This window comes from Pelophylax lessonae (assembly GCF_965119305.1).
Source record: "Pelophylax lessonae genome assembly, chromosome: 10".
NCBI lineage: Eukaryota > Metazoa > Chordata > Amphibia > Anura > Ranidae > Pelophylax > Pelophylax lessonae.
In genome coordinates, this window is record NC_138777.1 from 91,690,377 (window position 1) to 91,707,314 (window position 16,938).

The following is a 16,938-nucleotide window of genomic DNA, read 5'->3' on the forward strand; positions in this document are numbered from 1 at the left end:
TTATAGTGGCCAAGCCAAAACACAAGTAAATCAGTGTATATCAGGGTGTGTTAAAGTGATAAAATATATTTTCTTTCTCGTTGTTTTGGGTTATTCTTCATGTAAAGTCCATTCAGGTCCCCGCTGCTGTCTGCCATTTCTTCAGGAAGCCATATCTATAGTTCTGCTACATTTGATTTTTATTTACTCTTATCCTCTTTAGAAGACCTTTTTTGGTAAGAAAACAGTAAGACAATGAGTCTGCAGCTGCTGTGATGACGTTAGGAAGGGTAGAAAATTGGTTTTTGAACAGAAACCTCTATATGGATATATACAGTGCCTTGCGAAAGTATTCGGCCCCCTTGAACTTTGCGACCTTTTGCCACATTCCAGGCTTCAAACATAAAGATATAAAACTGTAATTTTGTGTGAAGAATCAACAACAAGTGGGACACAATCATGAAGTGGAACAAAATGTATTGGATATTTCAAACTTTGTTAACAAATAAAAAACTGAAAAATTGGGCATGCAAAATTATTCAGCCCCTTTACTTTCAGTGCAGCAAACTCTCTCCAGAAGTTCAGTGAGGATCTCTGAATGATCCAATGTTGACCTAAATGACTAATGATGATAAATAGAATCCACCTGTGTGTAATCAAGTCTCCGTATAAATGCACCTGCACTGTGATAGTCTCAGAGGTCCGTTTAAAGCGCAGAGAGCATCATGAAGAACAAGGAACACACCAGGCAGGTCCGAGATACTTTTGTGGAGAAGTTTAAAGTTGGATTTGGATACAAAAAGATTTCCCAAGCTTTAAACATCCCAAGGAGCACTGTGCAAGCGATAATATTGAAATGGAAGGAGTATCAGACCACTGCAAATCTACAAAGACCTGGCCGTCCCTCTAAACTTTCAGCTCATACAAGGAGAAGACTGATCAGAGATGCAGCCAAGAGGCCCATGATCACTCTGGATGAACTGCAGCGATCTACAGCTGAGGTGGGAGACTCTGTCCATAGGACAACATTCAATCGTATACTGCATAAATCTGGCCTTTATGGAAGAGTGGCAAGAAGAAAGCCATTTCTTAAAGATATCCATAAAAAGTGTTGTTTAAAGTTTGCCACAAGCCACCCGGGAGACACACCAAACATGTGGAAGAAGGTGCTCTGGTCAGATGAAACCAAAATCAAACTTTTTGGCAACAATGCAAAACGTTATGTTTGGCGTAAAAGCAACACAGCTCATCACCCTGAACACACCATCCCCACTGTCAAACATGGTGGTGGCAGCATCATGGTTTGGGCCTGCTTTTCTTCAGCAGGGACAGGGAAGATGGTTAAAATTGATGGGAAGATGGATGGAGCCAAATACAGGACCATTCTGGAAGAAAACCTGATGGAGTCTGCAAAAGACATGAGACTGGGACAGAGATTTGTCTTCCAACAAGACAATGATCCAAAACATAAAGCAAAATCTACAATGGAATGGTTCACAAATAAACATATCCAGGTGTTAGAATGGCCAAGTCAAAGTCCAGACCTGAATCCAATCGAGAATCTGTGGAAAGAACTGAAAACTGCTGTTCACAAACGCTCTCCATCCAACCTCACTGAGCTTGAGCTGTTTTGCAAGGAGGAATGGGCAAAAATTTCAGTCTCTCGATGTGCAAAACTGATAGAGACATACCCCAAGTGACTTACAGCTGTAATCGCAGCAAAAGGTGGCGCTACAAAGTATTAACTTAAGGGGGCTGAATAATTTTGCACGCCCAATTTTTCAGTTTTTAATTTGTTAAAAAAGTTTGAAATATCCAATAAATTTCATGCCACTTCATGATTGTGTCTCACTTGTTGTTGATTCTTCACAAAAAATTACAGTTTTATATCTTTATGTTTGAAGCCTGAAATGTGGCAAAAGGTTGCAAAGTTCAAGGGGGCCGAATACTTTCGCAAGGCACAGTAAAAACTACTATACTCATTGCCTCTGTTTTCAGTTGACTGTTCATCCGATGAACCATTTTTGCAGTCACTTTTCAGCATTTCTATCTTGCCATTACTGGTTCTGCCGTCTGCTCCTGGTAATAATAGCAAGGGTGGCTAATGCTGCTGCTAGTATTCCTCCTCCAACTGCTGTGTAAAGGGCAATATTAGCAACCTGCAAGAAATTATAAACATCACTGTAACATAGTCTGTTCAATCACAGGTTGATTTACATATTTAGACATCAAAGACTTGAATTAAAATTAATATATTAATTAGAAAAAGGAACAATATGGATAAAAAATACATTTGAAACCTTTTTTTTAGTTATAGTGTAAATATATTCATATAGTATCTAACTTCTTTACCTTCAGCTGTAAAGTGTTTGACTGTTGAGTGTCTGGTACAGTTTGTGGGAGCAAAGGTAAGTGTACACTGCTGAGGGTAGGGTTGATGCAAACCTATTGCTTTGCCCTAAAAGCATGGGGTTGCTTGAAACTTAAGCCTCGTACACACGCAACGATTATCGGCCGACCGATCGGTCATCTTTTGTCCAGTGTTGTTGTGTTGGTTGAAATGTGCTCTAGACTGCACACACATTTTCTCGGCCAACAACAACCAACTTCAGAAGTGATGTCATGTGCTGGTTTACTTTCCATGTGTTTTTTCTTCTCTGAGCATGCCCAGTCTTGCTTATCTGATTTTTGTCTGCCGAAATCTGTACTGACTGACGGAAAATCGGCCATTCTGTTGACGGCCAACAAAAATTTTATAGCATGCACACCAGATTTTGTTCGGCCGAAAAGTCGCAGTCGGTTGTCGGAAGCATCATACTAACAAGCCGACAATCGGCCGATCAGACGTTGGCCGAAAATTCACGGCCAACAATCGTTGCGTGTGTACGAGGCATTAGATAGTAGGTTTGGCTTAATACGCTCCACATACCATCATTGCTCTTGGGATCTATTTAATATTTTATTTGGTAAGTGTAGCTGCACTGTATCCATGCTTGGCAGCAGTTTTGAACTAGGCAACTATAACTAGTTCATATAGAATGGACCCACAGTCTTACAAATACTGTATGCATGTATGTTTAGAGCCATCTGAACTACACACATCTATCAGAACTCAGTGCACTCAAAAAACAGTAAAATACTTACTAAACTGGTCCTAGGAAGGGTTTAATAATGAAATTACTATCTATACAACTGTATTACATTTTATGCTTCTTAGAGCTAACACTGGAACCAGTGCTGAAACATATATATAAATCCTGAAGCCAGCAAAAAGCATGTTATTCTACACAACTATTTGATAGCACAGAGGTCTTCAAAAGAGTGAAGCTTACACTCACCACCTGCTGAAAAAGTAAAATGTAATTTATTTTTTAATAGGGTGACTTCGTCCATTCTTTTTTACAGAGGAAGAAGGGTTTCTTTAACTTAACACCTAGGTTAACCCTTAAAGTGACTGTAAAGCTTTTCATTTTTTTATTCAAATAATAAGCATGTTATATTTACATGCTCTGTGTCATTGTATTGCACAGAGCATCCCTGAACCTCTTCTTCTGGGGTCCCCTCTGAGTGCCCGGATAGCAAGCCATTTGCTATGGGGGGTACTCATTCTGGCTTGATCCCAAACCAGGCTGTGTGTCTGTTGACTCACACAGCGCGGCTTAGCCCTGCTCCCCCTTTACATGATTTGATTGACAGCTGCAGGTGCCAATGGCTCCCACTGCTGCATCTGAGCTTTTTAGGTGGGGCTGGGGGGGAAGCTGAACATTCAAGGTTTTTTTACCTTAATGCAGAAAAGAAAAACCTTTTGTTTTTACAACCACTTACTTGTAATGAATACTTAATCCATCACTTAAAGTAGTTGCTCACCTGCTTTCAGAAATGCTTTCTTTCTTTCACAGGACCATCTTCATAAACAGAACTTAAATAACTTGCAACTTACACATCTGTCTATAGGGTGGCTACACTGCAATACAGGGTCTTCCTGGAGTGTGCAGACATGCACAGGTGACACAGCAGACATCAGTCTTTCTGTGCAGACATGCACAAGTGACACAGCCTTCTCGTGATTACATGACTGCTTGTCGTCACAGCCTCCTTTCTGCAAAGATTGTCCCCTGCCACCATCAACTACACCAGCCCCCTGCTTCAATCAGTTACATTTGCCCTTGCTCTAAATCACTATGCTCCCTTCATTGGCCACAGATTCCTCTAGTGAAATCTTCCATCTGTTACAAATAACAATGTATCCCTCCACACATTACACAGTGCACCCGTCTTATTTTACTTACATACGCCACCAGTTGACTTATAGCAGGTGTATACCAGTAGATGCAGACTTATCATAAGCCAGCCTAAGTCCCTGGATATGGGCAAGCCAGTGGGTGCTGTATTCTGACAACATTGCTATTTGGTATATGACCAGGTTCAACCTATGCTACGTCACTACTGAAACAATTTAGTACCATTTGCACTTGGGACTTCGATGTCTTACATCATACCTGCTCAGAGAAGCAGTTTCCATATCGTAGTGCTGTCGCAAAATGTTCACAGTTGGCACTGGTGACACTGTATGGCATTATCTCACCCACTTGCTGCAGTGCTGCATGCACCACCTTTTCTGAGGGGTATGGATTCATCTTCTCATCAAATTTATTATTCACTCTGTAATTGCAGCCATGTGCAACATCTTCCAGGCGATCTTTTCTCACCACTGCAGAGCCACCAAAAGCCGATGACAAGCTTGACCAGCCTTCTTGATCTAGGAAAACCAAATGAAAAGAGAATTCATTTTGTAAATGTTTTTCTTCTGGATCAACATGATTTCCATTTGAATACTTTTAGCTTCAAGGAGGGCACATACAGGCAAGTCTGTTACTCAAAAAAATCGCCCATGTCTGTTCTAGTGCCTGTACTGTCACAATATTTCTCCCTTATTGAAGAAAACGGAAACTGCTGCTAATTAGTCAGAGATATTTGAACAAGATGAAAAATCTTTTTTTGATAATGAAACACGCTCACAATCCCAGTTATCCTCTATGTGGCCCAGCTTTTAAAATGAATGCTTGACTCCATTGCATCACGTATGTCACACTTCTACTTTGAAGACTACCACAGCCATTCTGCTTCAGGTTAGCTTCCCAATCTCATTACGCACTTTCCCTCTAACCATTTATGCTCCTTCACTTGATGCTCTTGCAAACTCTTATCCCATTATAACCACTTTTTTACCAGGCTTTTTCTAGAAAGAGAAATACCAACATACATCTTCTTAAAAGCATCGGTGTTCTCTCTTGCTCTTTATGGCAACTGTCCCAGTTGGGCAGCATCTTTGCACGTCCCTAGGCCAAAACCAAACCCTGAGTATAAGAATAGCACAGTCTACCTGTAAGATGGACAACATAGCCATTCCCTACGTATATTCCCCAGTGCTGGTACAAAGGGCGGAAAAATTCAATCAGGTCTCCCAGCTGAGGTGGTGGACCCTATAAAAAGAAGAAACTGTTACCAGAATATATCAGAATAAATATTGGCCAGGCCGTTTAAATTTATTATTTATCTTTAATTTATTGCATTGATTTTGCCAACACTGAAAAAACACTTTTTTAACTGATAAGCCCCACCCACTTGCAGTCCTAACTGTTTCTGTTACTATAAAGACTAAATAAACAGGGATGTGGATTCAACTTCTCTGTTCTTTTTTTCTTACTATCTATAGCAGCGGTCTCCAAACTGTGGCCCATGGGCCAGATGCAGTCCTTTGCATGCCTTTATCTGGCCCCTGGGGAATCCTCCCACAGATATGAAATGCTATTCCTCCCACTGATACCAATGATGGGGCACTATTCCTCCCACTGACACCAACAATGGGGCATTGTTCTTTCCACTGACACTAACGATAGGCCATTATTCCTATCACTAAATATATTAATAATCATAATCTATATATATATATCTAAATATTTCATAATCTATAATGGGGCACAATTTCTCCTCCTACTGACCACAGACACGCTGTCATTTTTAAATCCCACTGACCACAGTCGGCCCTCCCTTTAAACTCTTAAGACCCCTGATCTATTGCGGCAGGAAGCAACAACGAGGACAAGTGTTAAGGTGCAGACATTATTCTATGTGGCTCTAGTGGTGCCAGAGACAAAATTCATACTTTTCCTCATAAAACAGGAACATTTCACACATAAATATATTTATAATCTGCTGATCATCTCAGACTACTATGCTGAGATCGCTCAGGCTGGGCTAGAGCACTACTCTTTTATTCTGTAGTACATTACTGGGCCCACTCTATTAATATTTTTCTTTCCTTTGTTGAATGCCAAAGTTTGAGTAAATTGATTGAAGCAAAGTACAATAGAGATGTTTGGATTGGTAGAGGAATGCAGATTTAGGCAGTAGATCTCAGTTATAGAGCATCATATTTAAAATAAGTAGATGGTTTCTGCTTTGATTCACCTTCTAATGACTGTATAAAATTCAGCAAGGTAAACTTTGAATCCCTTTTAAGGTCCTTAGTCACACTCACTATTGTCATTATTTTAGTCAATGTAAATAGCAGTATTTGTTGGAGAAGGAAAGTACAAAGGCCTCATACGTTTTCCTAACAATTTAACTTGAAATTCATGTTACTGTTATGTGAAGTGCTACCAAAAAGATTCACACCATGCATATAAAATATCCCTTATCTGTGCAAAACTTTTTTCATTGGATTGAATTTGCTCTGATGTACCATATATGTAAGCTGAGCATTGTGTCTATGGCCAGTCTTCAAAAAAAGCATCAATAAATACAAAATTATGGAGCTACATTTAAACCAGTCCTTTAAAAGGAGTGCTAGAATACCCAAACCGTGGAATGTGAATTGCTCTTAAACTGTACATAAAGCCAAAACATGTTGTTTTAGTTTTGGATTGAGTGTGGAAGAATTAGAAACCTCCAGTGAGGTTTTTATACTCTCGTCTGTGTCCCCACTAGGGTGATTTAGGCCTTGTTTAGACTTGCATAAGGGTTGGCAAAAATGTGCGGTTAAGCTGTGTTTTTGCCACCCACCAACCGCCCTCCCCTTAAGCTGTAATAGGCAGTGGAGGGGGATGTTTACATACCACGATGCTTCACTTTACGACCGCGGGTATATTCACCTGACATGTAGCGATCAGCAGATGGCAAGCCCCCCAATCACTACACATGCAAGTCAGTGGGGAAGCACCGCAAACGCCCTGCAACCACAGGCAATGCATGTGGTTGTGGTGTGATTGTCTGAAAAAATGGGGTTAAAACAGGCTGTGAGGAGGCATCACATTGCTTCCTCACCGCCTGTCAGTAGCCTCTGGAGCGCAATCCAGAAGTGGATCGGGCTTCAGAGGACAGGGAGATGTAGGCACACCTCTAAATTTACCATCACGCCTTATATTAAACCTAGTGACCATTGTTTCCGGTTGACACATGCATAACGTAAAATTTGTTTCATTTTGGTTTCATTCCTTAAGTAAATCATTTTGTTTTGTCATAATCGTTATGTTATTATGAATCGTTTTCATAACCATTCGTTATTTTGGAAGAGTATATATTCGTTGTTCTGAAATAATTTGTATTTATGTTCTGTCTGTTCTGTGGAAGTTCTGTAATATTCTTTTTCTTATTTCAATGGATTGGCTATATTGGTTAACGTATTCATTTGTTACCAACTGACTTTGTTGGCCTGCGTACATACAAATTAAACTTATGATCTCAACTCCAATACAAAAAGAATCTTATTAGAATATTCACATCATGCTCACTAGAATAAAAACTAATAGATCCAAATCAATTCAGATCATGTTAATACGTTATTTTGGATGCTTCAAACATTAACAAAAGGCCCAAACTATTGCATCCTGTCATCCAAATGAAATTAATGAATACTAATAAATTTGTTGTTTTTGGTATAATTTATTTCAGATTAGGTAAAGTTTGTTACTATTATGATTCGGAGATTTGGATTTATCCGAATCATCCAAATTTAAATTCGTAAATAAATGAATCCCACATGTATAGTCTCCGATACAGAAGGTGGTGGGAAATCAAACATTTTGGAGTTTTCACAGGAACAGGTTTACAAACTTGGTTCACAAACCAAGTTGAAATGTATTTACTAAGGAGCTTTTTGTAAATAAAATAAAAGAAAATGTTAAGAAACGCAAAGTGTTGACTAAACAGGTTTAATCCAACATATTCTCGGAGATCGAGGAATCTGATTGGTCACTATCGGGAACAACACACATTTCCTAATTATAAATAGCCTCTTATATGTATAGAAAAGTAAGGTACGCAAGGGTTATCTTCCAAGCCAATAATTAGAATATTTTTAAGGCCTCATGCACACAGGAAAAAAAGGAGCAGTTTTTTAAATCCAGAATTTGCCAGAAAGAAGCCTCTAATGTTACAATATGTACTGTACTGTATGCACACATGTGTAGGCTCGTTTATGAGTATATGGACTTTGATCTTAAATTCATTCTACTATGGCCATATAGTTACGTGTGAGCAAATTAATATGGGGTCTGATAAATGTGTTCTTGATGTACTATATTTATATATATATATATATATATATATATATATATATATAATATTATCCTGCCTCAATACTATATGGGACAATACTAAGGTATGTAATCTTCTAAGGATGGCCCTATATTATAGCATAGGAGGTGTATGTGCATATACATCTTTATAGATACTTAACCATTAATATTAGCCCCCTATTCTCCCAGAATAGATCGAACACTCTATAATAATATCATTCCTTATTCTTTTAGTATATATCTCCATACCGGTGGCATTTATTATATAACAGTGCCTTGCGAAAGTATTCGGCCCCCTTGAACTTTGCAACCTTTTGCCACATTTCAGGCTTCAAACATAAAGATATAAAACTGTAATTTTTTGTGAAGAATCAACAACAAGTGGGACAGAAATCATGAAGTGGAACGAAATTTATTGGATATTTCAAACTCTTTTAACAAATAAAAAACTGAAAAATTGGGCGTGCAAAATTATTCAGCCCCCTTAAGTTAATACTTTGTAGCGCCAACTTTTGCTGCGATTACAGCTATAAGTCGCTTGGGGTATGTCTCTATCAGTTTTTCACATCAAGAGACTGAAATGTTTGCCCATTCCTCCTTGCAAAACAACTTGAGCTCAGTGAGGTTGGATGGAGAGCATTTGTGAACAGCAGTTTTCAATTCTTTCCACAGATTCTCGATTGGATTCAGGTCTGGACTTTGACTTGGCCATTCTAACACCTGGATATGTTTATTTGTGAACCATTCCATTGCAGATTTTGCTTTATGTTTTGGATCATTGTCTTGTTGGAAGACAAATCTCCGTCCCAGTCTCAGGTCTTTTGCAGACTCCATCAGGTTTTCTTCCAGAATGAAACAAACAAAGATAAAATTCCCAGTTCAATTTGCCAACCAGTCTGCTTACCAACCAAATTGGCCTGTCTAACAGTTTGCGTCAATACAGGGGTTTAGTTAGCACACATTTGCAAACGCATGTGAAAGCTGCAGGGCCACGTCAAGGCTCCCTGCTACCTGCAGTCCTAACTCTAATGAATTTTAAAGAGTCTCCACAGTGGGAGCACATGCAAGCTAATGGATAGATAGGGGGCAGGTGAGCCTGGAGGTGGCCCATCCCTCCTGAAAGGTAATTGGGGGCATAATGGAAGCCCAGCTGATAGTATTACAGCAAAGGAACCCAGTATGTCCACTCACCAGTACAGAATGGTCCTGTATTTGGCTCCATCCATCTTCCCATCAACTTTAACCATCTTCCCTGTCCCTGCTGAAGAAAAGCAGGCCCAAACCATGATGCTGCCACCACCATGTTTGACAGTGGGGATGGTGTGTTCAGGGTGATGAGCTGTGTTGCTTTTACGCCAAACATAACGTTTTGCATTGTTGCCAAAAAGTTTGATTTTGGTTTCATCTGACCAGAGCACCTTCTTCCACATGTTTGGTGTGTCTCCCAGGTGGCTTGTGGCAAACTTTAAATGACACTTTTTTTGGATATCTTTAAGAAATGGCTTTCTTCTTGCCACTCTTCCATAAAGGCCAGATTTGTGCAGTATACGACTGATTGTTGTCCTATGGACAGTGTCTCCCACCTCAGCTGTAGATCTCTGCAGTTCATCCAGAGTGATCATTGGCCTCTTGGCTGCATCTCTGATCAGTCTTCTCCTTGAATTAACTGAAATTTTAGAGGGACGGCCAGGTCTTCGTAGATTTGCAGTGGTCTGATACTCCTTCCATTTCAATATTATCACTTGCACAGTGCTCATTGGGATGTTTAAAGCTTGGGAAATCTTTTTGTATCCAAATCCAGCTTTAAACTTCTGCACAACAGTATCTCGGACCTGCCTGGTGTGTTCCTTGTTCTTCATGATGCTCTCTGCGCTTTAAACGGACCTCTGAGACTATCACAGTGCAGGTGCATTTATACGGAGACTTGATTACACACAGGTGGATTCTATTTATCATCATTAGTCATTCTTCACAAAAAATTACAGTTTTATATCTTTATGTTTGAAGCCTGAAATGTGGCAAAAGGTCGCAAAGTTCAAGGGGGCCGAATACTTTCGCAAGGCACTGTATATATAATATGAACAAGCAACATTTTGGATGAGCGCTTTTCAAGGCCAGTATAGCCTATAAATGAATCAATGAGGTGGGTAAATTTATAACTTTACGCCCAATAGTAGAACAGTAGTCTGTTGACTATACTGTTCTCCATCTTATACATTTATAATGTATATTGGACTGATAGCATATTGAATTATCCACAGCTCCGTTGCTATCCGATTTGCTGAAAATAGGACACATATATATATATATATATATATATATATATATATATATATATGTATATGTAAGCCATAAAAGCCACAAAGGTATTGCTGGAATGTGAGATACATCTATCCGACTGAGGAACAATAAAGAGTACTGCTGATACTTAAGCTACCACTTGAACCTTGCACCTTGATCTATGGACTTGGTATCCTATGCTGCCACTATTATTTGTTTTTGCACGCAGCAAGGTCAGTATGAGCCACGCATATAGGATTTATAAAGATATTTGTCTTATAATGTGATACAACTAAAATATGTTTAACAACTATATTATATGTTTTGCTATCTTTTTGTATCTAATGTCATTTTTTGTTGTTTGTTATACACATGTACTGCAGAAATATCGGTCTTGTTCGGTCTCTGACGAAGCCTTATGCTTATTGGGACCCTCAAACCGAATGTCATCAGAGACTTTGCGTCAACATCTGCTTGAAGTATTCTACAACTCCCGACACAGGAAATATATTTCTGTGCTGCGTCTTTTATCCTATTGGTGAAATATATATGGGACTGTTTTTCTGTGTCCCTTATTTACACACATTGTTTTATATGTATTAATAAACTATTTTTATTTTATATGACTGTATCCTGGTCCTCCTTATCCCAATTGGCCTCTAAAAAACCCCTACTTTCTCTTTTTTGGTATTGTATACTATATTCGGGGTATGGGCCGACCTACATGGTAATTTTGTTTATATCAGTCACATGATGTTAACGCCAATTTAACTATTGACTTGCCATTCAGAAGGTATGGACACTGATTGGATTGATTATACGATCACACCTAGATTACAACCTAGAACACACCTATTTCTTATGCATATTCATTACTATAAATTAGTTAAAGCGGATTTCCACCCTGGAATTTTTTTTTTTTAAAAATACCCCCGGGACAGTCAGGGCTAGTACATTCCACAATGGCTAGCCTCTGATCTGTCCCGGGTTGCACTTACCTGTTAGGACAAATACTTACCTTGAAAACGTCTTGTCCAGCGCTGCCATCTCAGATGTGGGCAATTGAACAGACAAGGAGTCACTGCTCAAGGTGGTGTAATTGCCTGATGACTCACACAGGTGCATGCCCCGGCTCGCCTCCGTGAAAACTTGATAAAAGAAAAGGAATTGGCAGCACTCCAGGTTGAGTCAAAATCCAGGTTTATTGACTGGACATCCAAATATGACAATCGTGACAAGGTAGACGCGTTTCACACACTGACTGTGTGCTTAATCATTACGCACAATTGTACCTTGTCACGATTGTCATATTTGGATGTCCAGTCAATAAACCTGGATTTTGACTCAACCTGGAGTGCTGCCAATTCCTTTTCTTTTATCAGATGTGGGCAGCTTGAAGCCAGCGAGATCCTCTTCACCGTCCTCTTCCACCTTCTTCGGTCCCTCGATGCCCTGCGCCGGCCCTGCAGTCACTTCCGGTGCGCGCTTCATCCCTCCACAGCTTCTGGGCATGCCCAGAAGCTGTTTAGAAGGGGATGACGCGCGTGCCTCGGAACTGACGTCGGGGCCGGTGCAGGCGCAATGATTCCTGGGAGCGATGACGTTCAGCTCCCAGGAATCATTGCAGAGCCAGGAAGTGACGACGGGCCGCGGCCGAGGAAGGAGGAAGAAGGAAGTAAGGTAAGTATATTTTCTTCGCTACGAGGTAAGTAAAAAAAAAAAAAAAATGCGATTATCCATTTCTTTTTCAGGTGACCCGGAGCGAGAAGATGGAGGTAAGTATAAAATTAGGGTGGAACTCCACTTTAAGCTAATGGTAATGTATGGTAGTCAGAGATACTTCTCCATTTGGCTCTGCTCACATGAATTGAGCCTCTGTGTATTGTATCTCTCCACTGCAGTGAATAAATGCACCTTTTCTTTCATCAATTTGGACTCACTATCTCATCCTTGAAGCTCTTGCTTGGAGACTCCCTAACCGAAAGTAACATGTGCATACACACACATTTATGTGCGTACATGCCTTTTTTCTGCTCAAAAGCTTAATTTAGAGCGCACCTTTGGTGGGGGTTTATTTCTGCCTGTAAACGCTGCTCTTCAAATAATCCTGTAAACACCTGTGTGCGTGGTCACATAGGCTAACATAGTGGTGCTTTTACAGGCCTAAAGCTAAAAATGATGTGTAGGCATTTTATTTTAAATGTTTCACTTTAACATTTCTGGGTATATATGATATAAAGTTCTTATCTATAAAGGGCTAATAAATGTCAACAAAAACTTGAGAGGTACAATACTGTACTTACGTGGCAAGGTATTGCTCAGTGTTAGTATCTGTATGACTGACAGAAGCTGTGCAGTATCCATCAATCAAATCACATGAATAGGAATAACATTCCACCCCTTTCATGACAGTGACAGAATCAAGAGTGCTTTTTTTGTAAATGTCAACATTTGGTAGTTTAGTTAGTGAGAGTGGAATAAAATAACATTATACAACTCACCGACATCAGTGGCATGACTTCTTGATGTTTTGATGTTTTGTTATGCCGTCACAATCCTTCCCATCGTAGTCTAATCACTAGGCCACAGCTAGACGGCTGTGCTTAAAAATAAACATTATGTCAGAGCTCAGATGACCTACAAATCACACCCATACATGGATCCTTAAACAAAAAGACAGCACTGACCAGAAAGAAGGAAAAGCTGCGAGTAGAACAGGAAAGATCACCGAGAGTCTGTATTCAGAATATCATTTACAGTATACCGAATCAGCAGCCCATAAAATAGCAGCACGTAGATTGCAGCTGAGAGAAGACCTTGGTGATATCAAGGGAATGCATGTGAGCAATTATCAGTGAAATACATCTAAACTCTCATAAATACCTTCCTCAGTGCTGGAGAGATGGTGAGGTCCTGCTTCATTTGCACTGACATCTCTAGAGAGCAGGGTAAACAGAGCCTGGCACTGGGCACATGACAACGCTCTGTGTACCCACAATGCACAACACACGCAGTCATGTTTTCAGAGCTCAGCACCAAGAATAAAAGGGGCAGCTTTTATATAAAAGAGCCGTGTGTAATGTATTTTAACTAAGCACATAGTTAATATTGTAATGCTTGTATGACTTTCACATTTTAATATGTTTTGTTACTGTATAAAATGTAGAGATATGAAGATTAGAACATAGAGAGACAGCCCCTCTTTTGTAAAACAAATCATTTTTTTCCTCATTTTGATCTGATGTACAGTACTGTGCACACGTTTTAGGCAGGTGTGAAGAAACGCTATAAAGTAAGAATGCTTTCAAAAATACACTGTATAATTGAATAGTTTATTTTTATTAATTTACAAAATGCAAAGTAAGTGAACAAAAGAAACATCTAAATCAAATCAATATTTGCTGTGAAAACCCTTTGGCTTCTAACCAGCATCAATTCTCCCTGCTACACTTGCACAAAGTTTTTGTAGGAACTCTACAGGTACGTTGGTTCCAGACATCTTGGAGAACTAATCGCAGATCTTCTGTGGATGTAGGCTGCCTCAGATCCTTCTGTCTCTTCATGTAATCTCAGACAGACTTGATGATGTTGAGATCAGGGCTCTGTGGAGGCCAAACTTTCAATTCTAGGGCTCCTTGTTCTTCTTTATGCTTAAGATGGTTCTTAAAGTGTTCCTAAAGGCGGAAGGTTTTCTTTATCTTAGTGCATTCTGTGTGCAGCAGCCCTAGCCCCCCCCCCTCAGCCCCCTAATACTTACCTGAGCCCCATCTCGATCCAGCATGTTGTACAAGAGCCTCAGCTGACTGGGACTCTCCCTCCTCATTGACTGAGACAGCAGCTGGAGCCATTGGCTTCCACTGCTGTCAATCAAAGTCAGTACACCAATGAGGAGAGGGTGGGGCCAGGCCATGGCTCCATGTCTGAATAGACACAGAGAGCAGCGGCTTGGCTCAGGTGCCCCTATAGCAAGCTTCTTGCTGTGGGGACACTGGGCAGGAGGGTGGGGCCAGGAGCAGCGGCAAGAGACCAGATAAGAGGAGAATCGGGGCTACTCTGTGCAAAACCACTGCACAGTGCAGGTAAGTATAACACGTTTGTTATTTTAACACATAAAAAAGTTGATACTATACAATCACTTTAATGACATGGCTGTATTTTTGGAGTTGTCCTGCTGCAGAATAAATTTGAGGCCAATCAGACGCCTGGTATGGCATGATGGATAAGTTAGCAGGACTAACAACCAGCATGGATTTTAGCGCAGAAAGGGCACTGTGTTGTGAGCCCAAACAGGAAGATAGAAGCATTAGGTAAAATGAGAACACGCCAACCTCACGTAATAAAGTTAGAGAATTTATTAAACAAATCGTAAGAAAATGCAGTCACAAACCTAAGTGAGAAGAAATGCTTGTCAGCGGCCCTGTAGACACTCTCTGCTCTTTCTAATCATAGTGTTGCTATGGCAACATAGGGGGGAAACCTCTAAAATGCATCGCCATAGCAACAGTATGACCTGGACATGGGAGGAGACAGTTCATAATACTCTTGACAATGTGATCACTGCATCTTCTAAAAAAGCTTTCCTATACATTCTAATCCCAGCATCATTGTACTAACCAGCTGGCCAATGTATGCAGGCTGTCCTCCTTTGGAGAGTGTTTGCTGGGTCACCGACAATCGCTAAGAGCACATTTTCTATTTGTTTATTACATTCTCTGACTATATTACAAGAAGTTGGTGCACACTGTCTTCACTTTGTTTTTAAAATTGCTGGTCTGCCCAGCCATTGTTGGAGCTTTAAAATCTGTGTAATATCTGTTATACATTGCACTGCTGTTGGATTTTTGGACATATCTTATACAAACTGCAAGGTTTTTAACCACATTACCACCGGAGGATTTTGCTGTCTTACGTCTGGGCCACTTTTTGCGATTCGGCACTGTGCGAATTTAACTGACAATTGCGCGGTCGTGCGACGCCGTACCCAAATTAAATTGATGTCCTTTTTTTCCCACAAATAGAGCTTTCTTTTGGTGGTATTTGATCACCTGTGCGATTTTTACTTTTTGCGCTATAAACAAAAAAAGAGCGTAAATTTTGAAAAAAATAACAATATTTTTCACATTTTTTTATATGAAATTCCCCCCCAAAAAAATGTAAAAATCAAAATTTTTTTAAATTTTTGGCCAATTTGTTTTCTGCTACCTATGTTTGGTAAAAAAAAATCACAATAAGCGTATTTTGATTGGTTTGCGCAAAAGTTATTGCGTTTACTTACTAAGGGAAAGATTTATGTAATTTTTGGTGTTTTTTTTTTAACGAGTAATGGCGGCGATCTGCAATTTTTTTTGCGGGACTGCGACATTGCGGCGGACAGATCGGACCCTTGACTGACATTTTTGACACTTTTGGGGGTACCAGTGACATTACTGCAGTAATCAGTGCTATAAATATGCACTGTTACTGTAAAAATGACACTGGCAGGGAAGGGGTTAATTTTATTGGAGAGGGAGGGGTTAATGTATGCCTGGTGCTTACTGACGTGTGTGGGGGGAGGTGACTGTGTGACACAAGGACAGATCCAGGGTTCAACTATGCTGAACCCTGCAATCTGACCCTGCCTGTCACTTAAAACACAAGCAGGCGGATCTCCAGCACTCGATTCCCCGATGATCGAGGAAGAGCAGCGGCGATTGCCGCCGCTCCTCCCCTGGCCCGAATCCCACTGTGACTGAATACAGTCGTCAGACCTACAAGAGCCACTTTGCCGCAGTACAGCTCTAGTGAGCAGACGGCAAGTGGTTAATCTCGCTGCTTTTTTCATCTATGACTTTTTTACAGTTTGGAAAAGATTTTTTATGCATTCTTCATCGTTCTTTTTTCTTGTTTTGGAATTTAGAAACACACTGGATTTCTGACAGGTCAACGGGTATTCTCCTGTACTTTTCTGCATGTATTGCCAAAATGCATTGAATATGCCATTTTTTTATTCTGCCCTGACACACACTTTAATTACTCATAGTATACATAATGGGGCCTGGCCTGACAGGGGTGTGGCCTTTGCCTACATACTTTATTCAAAAGCTAGGTATACACGTTTATT

At 40.1% G+C, this 16,938-nt stretch overlaps 1 protein-coding gene across 1 annotated transcript; it reads right to left on the bottom strand.

Moving 5' to 3' along the window:
- Positions 1–1,949: 1,949 nt before the first annotated feature.
- On the bottom strand, positions 1,950–13,861 carry LOC309565746 (phospholipase A and acyltransferase 2-like). Its single transcript, XM_082270728.1, has 5 exons — positions 13,722–13,861; positions 13,340–13,440; positions 5,363–5,462; positions 4,479–4,738; positions 1,950–2,138 (listed from the first exon to the last, which is right to left on the bottom strand). The coding sequence occupies exons 2-5, from the start codon at positions 13,352–13,354 to the stop codon at positions 2,037–2,039; spliced, it is 477 nt and encodes a 158-aa protein (XP_082126854.1). The 5' UTR covers positions 13,355–13,440; positions 13,722–13,861; the 3' UTR covers positions 1,950–2,036.
- Between the last annotated feature and the right edge of the window lie 3,077 nt (positions 13,862–16,938).

What these genes read in the sequence shown, in the direction of transcription:
- LOC309565746 (XM_082270728.1), bottom strand. An exon ending in CTATGTTGTCCATCTTACAG is followed by an intron (nt 4,739 to 5,362) that starts GTAGACTGTGCT and finishes TGGTTTTCCTAG; the next exon opens with ATCAAGAAGGCTGGTCAAGC. An exon ending in GAAACTGCTTCTCTGAGCAG is followed by an intron (nt 2,139 to 4,478) that starts GTATGATGTAAG and finishes AATTTCTTGCAG; the next exon opens with GTTGCTAATATTGCCCTTTA.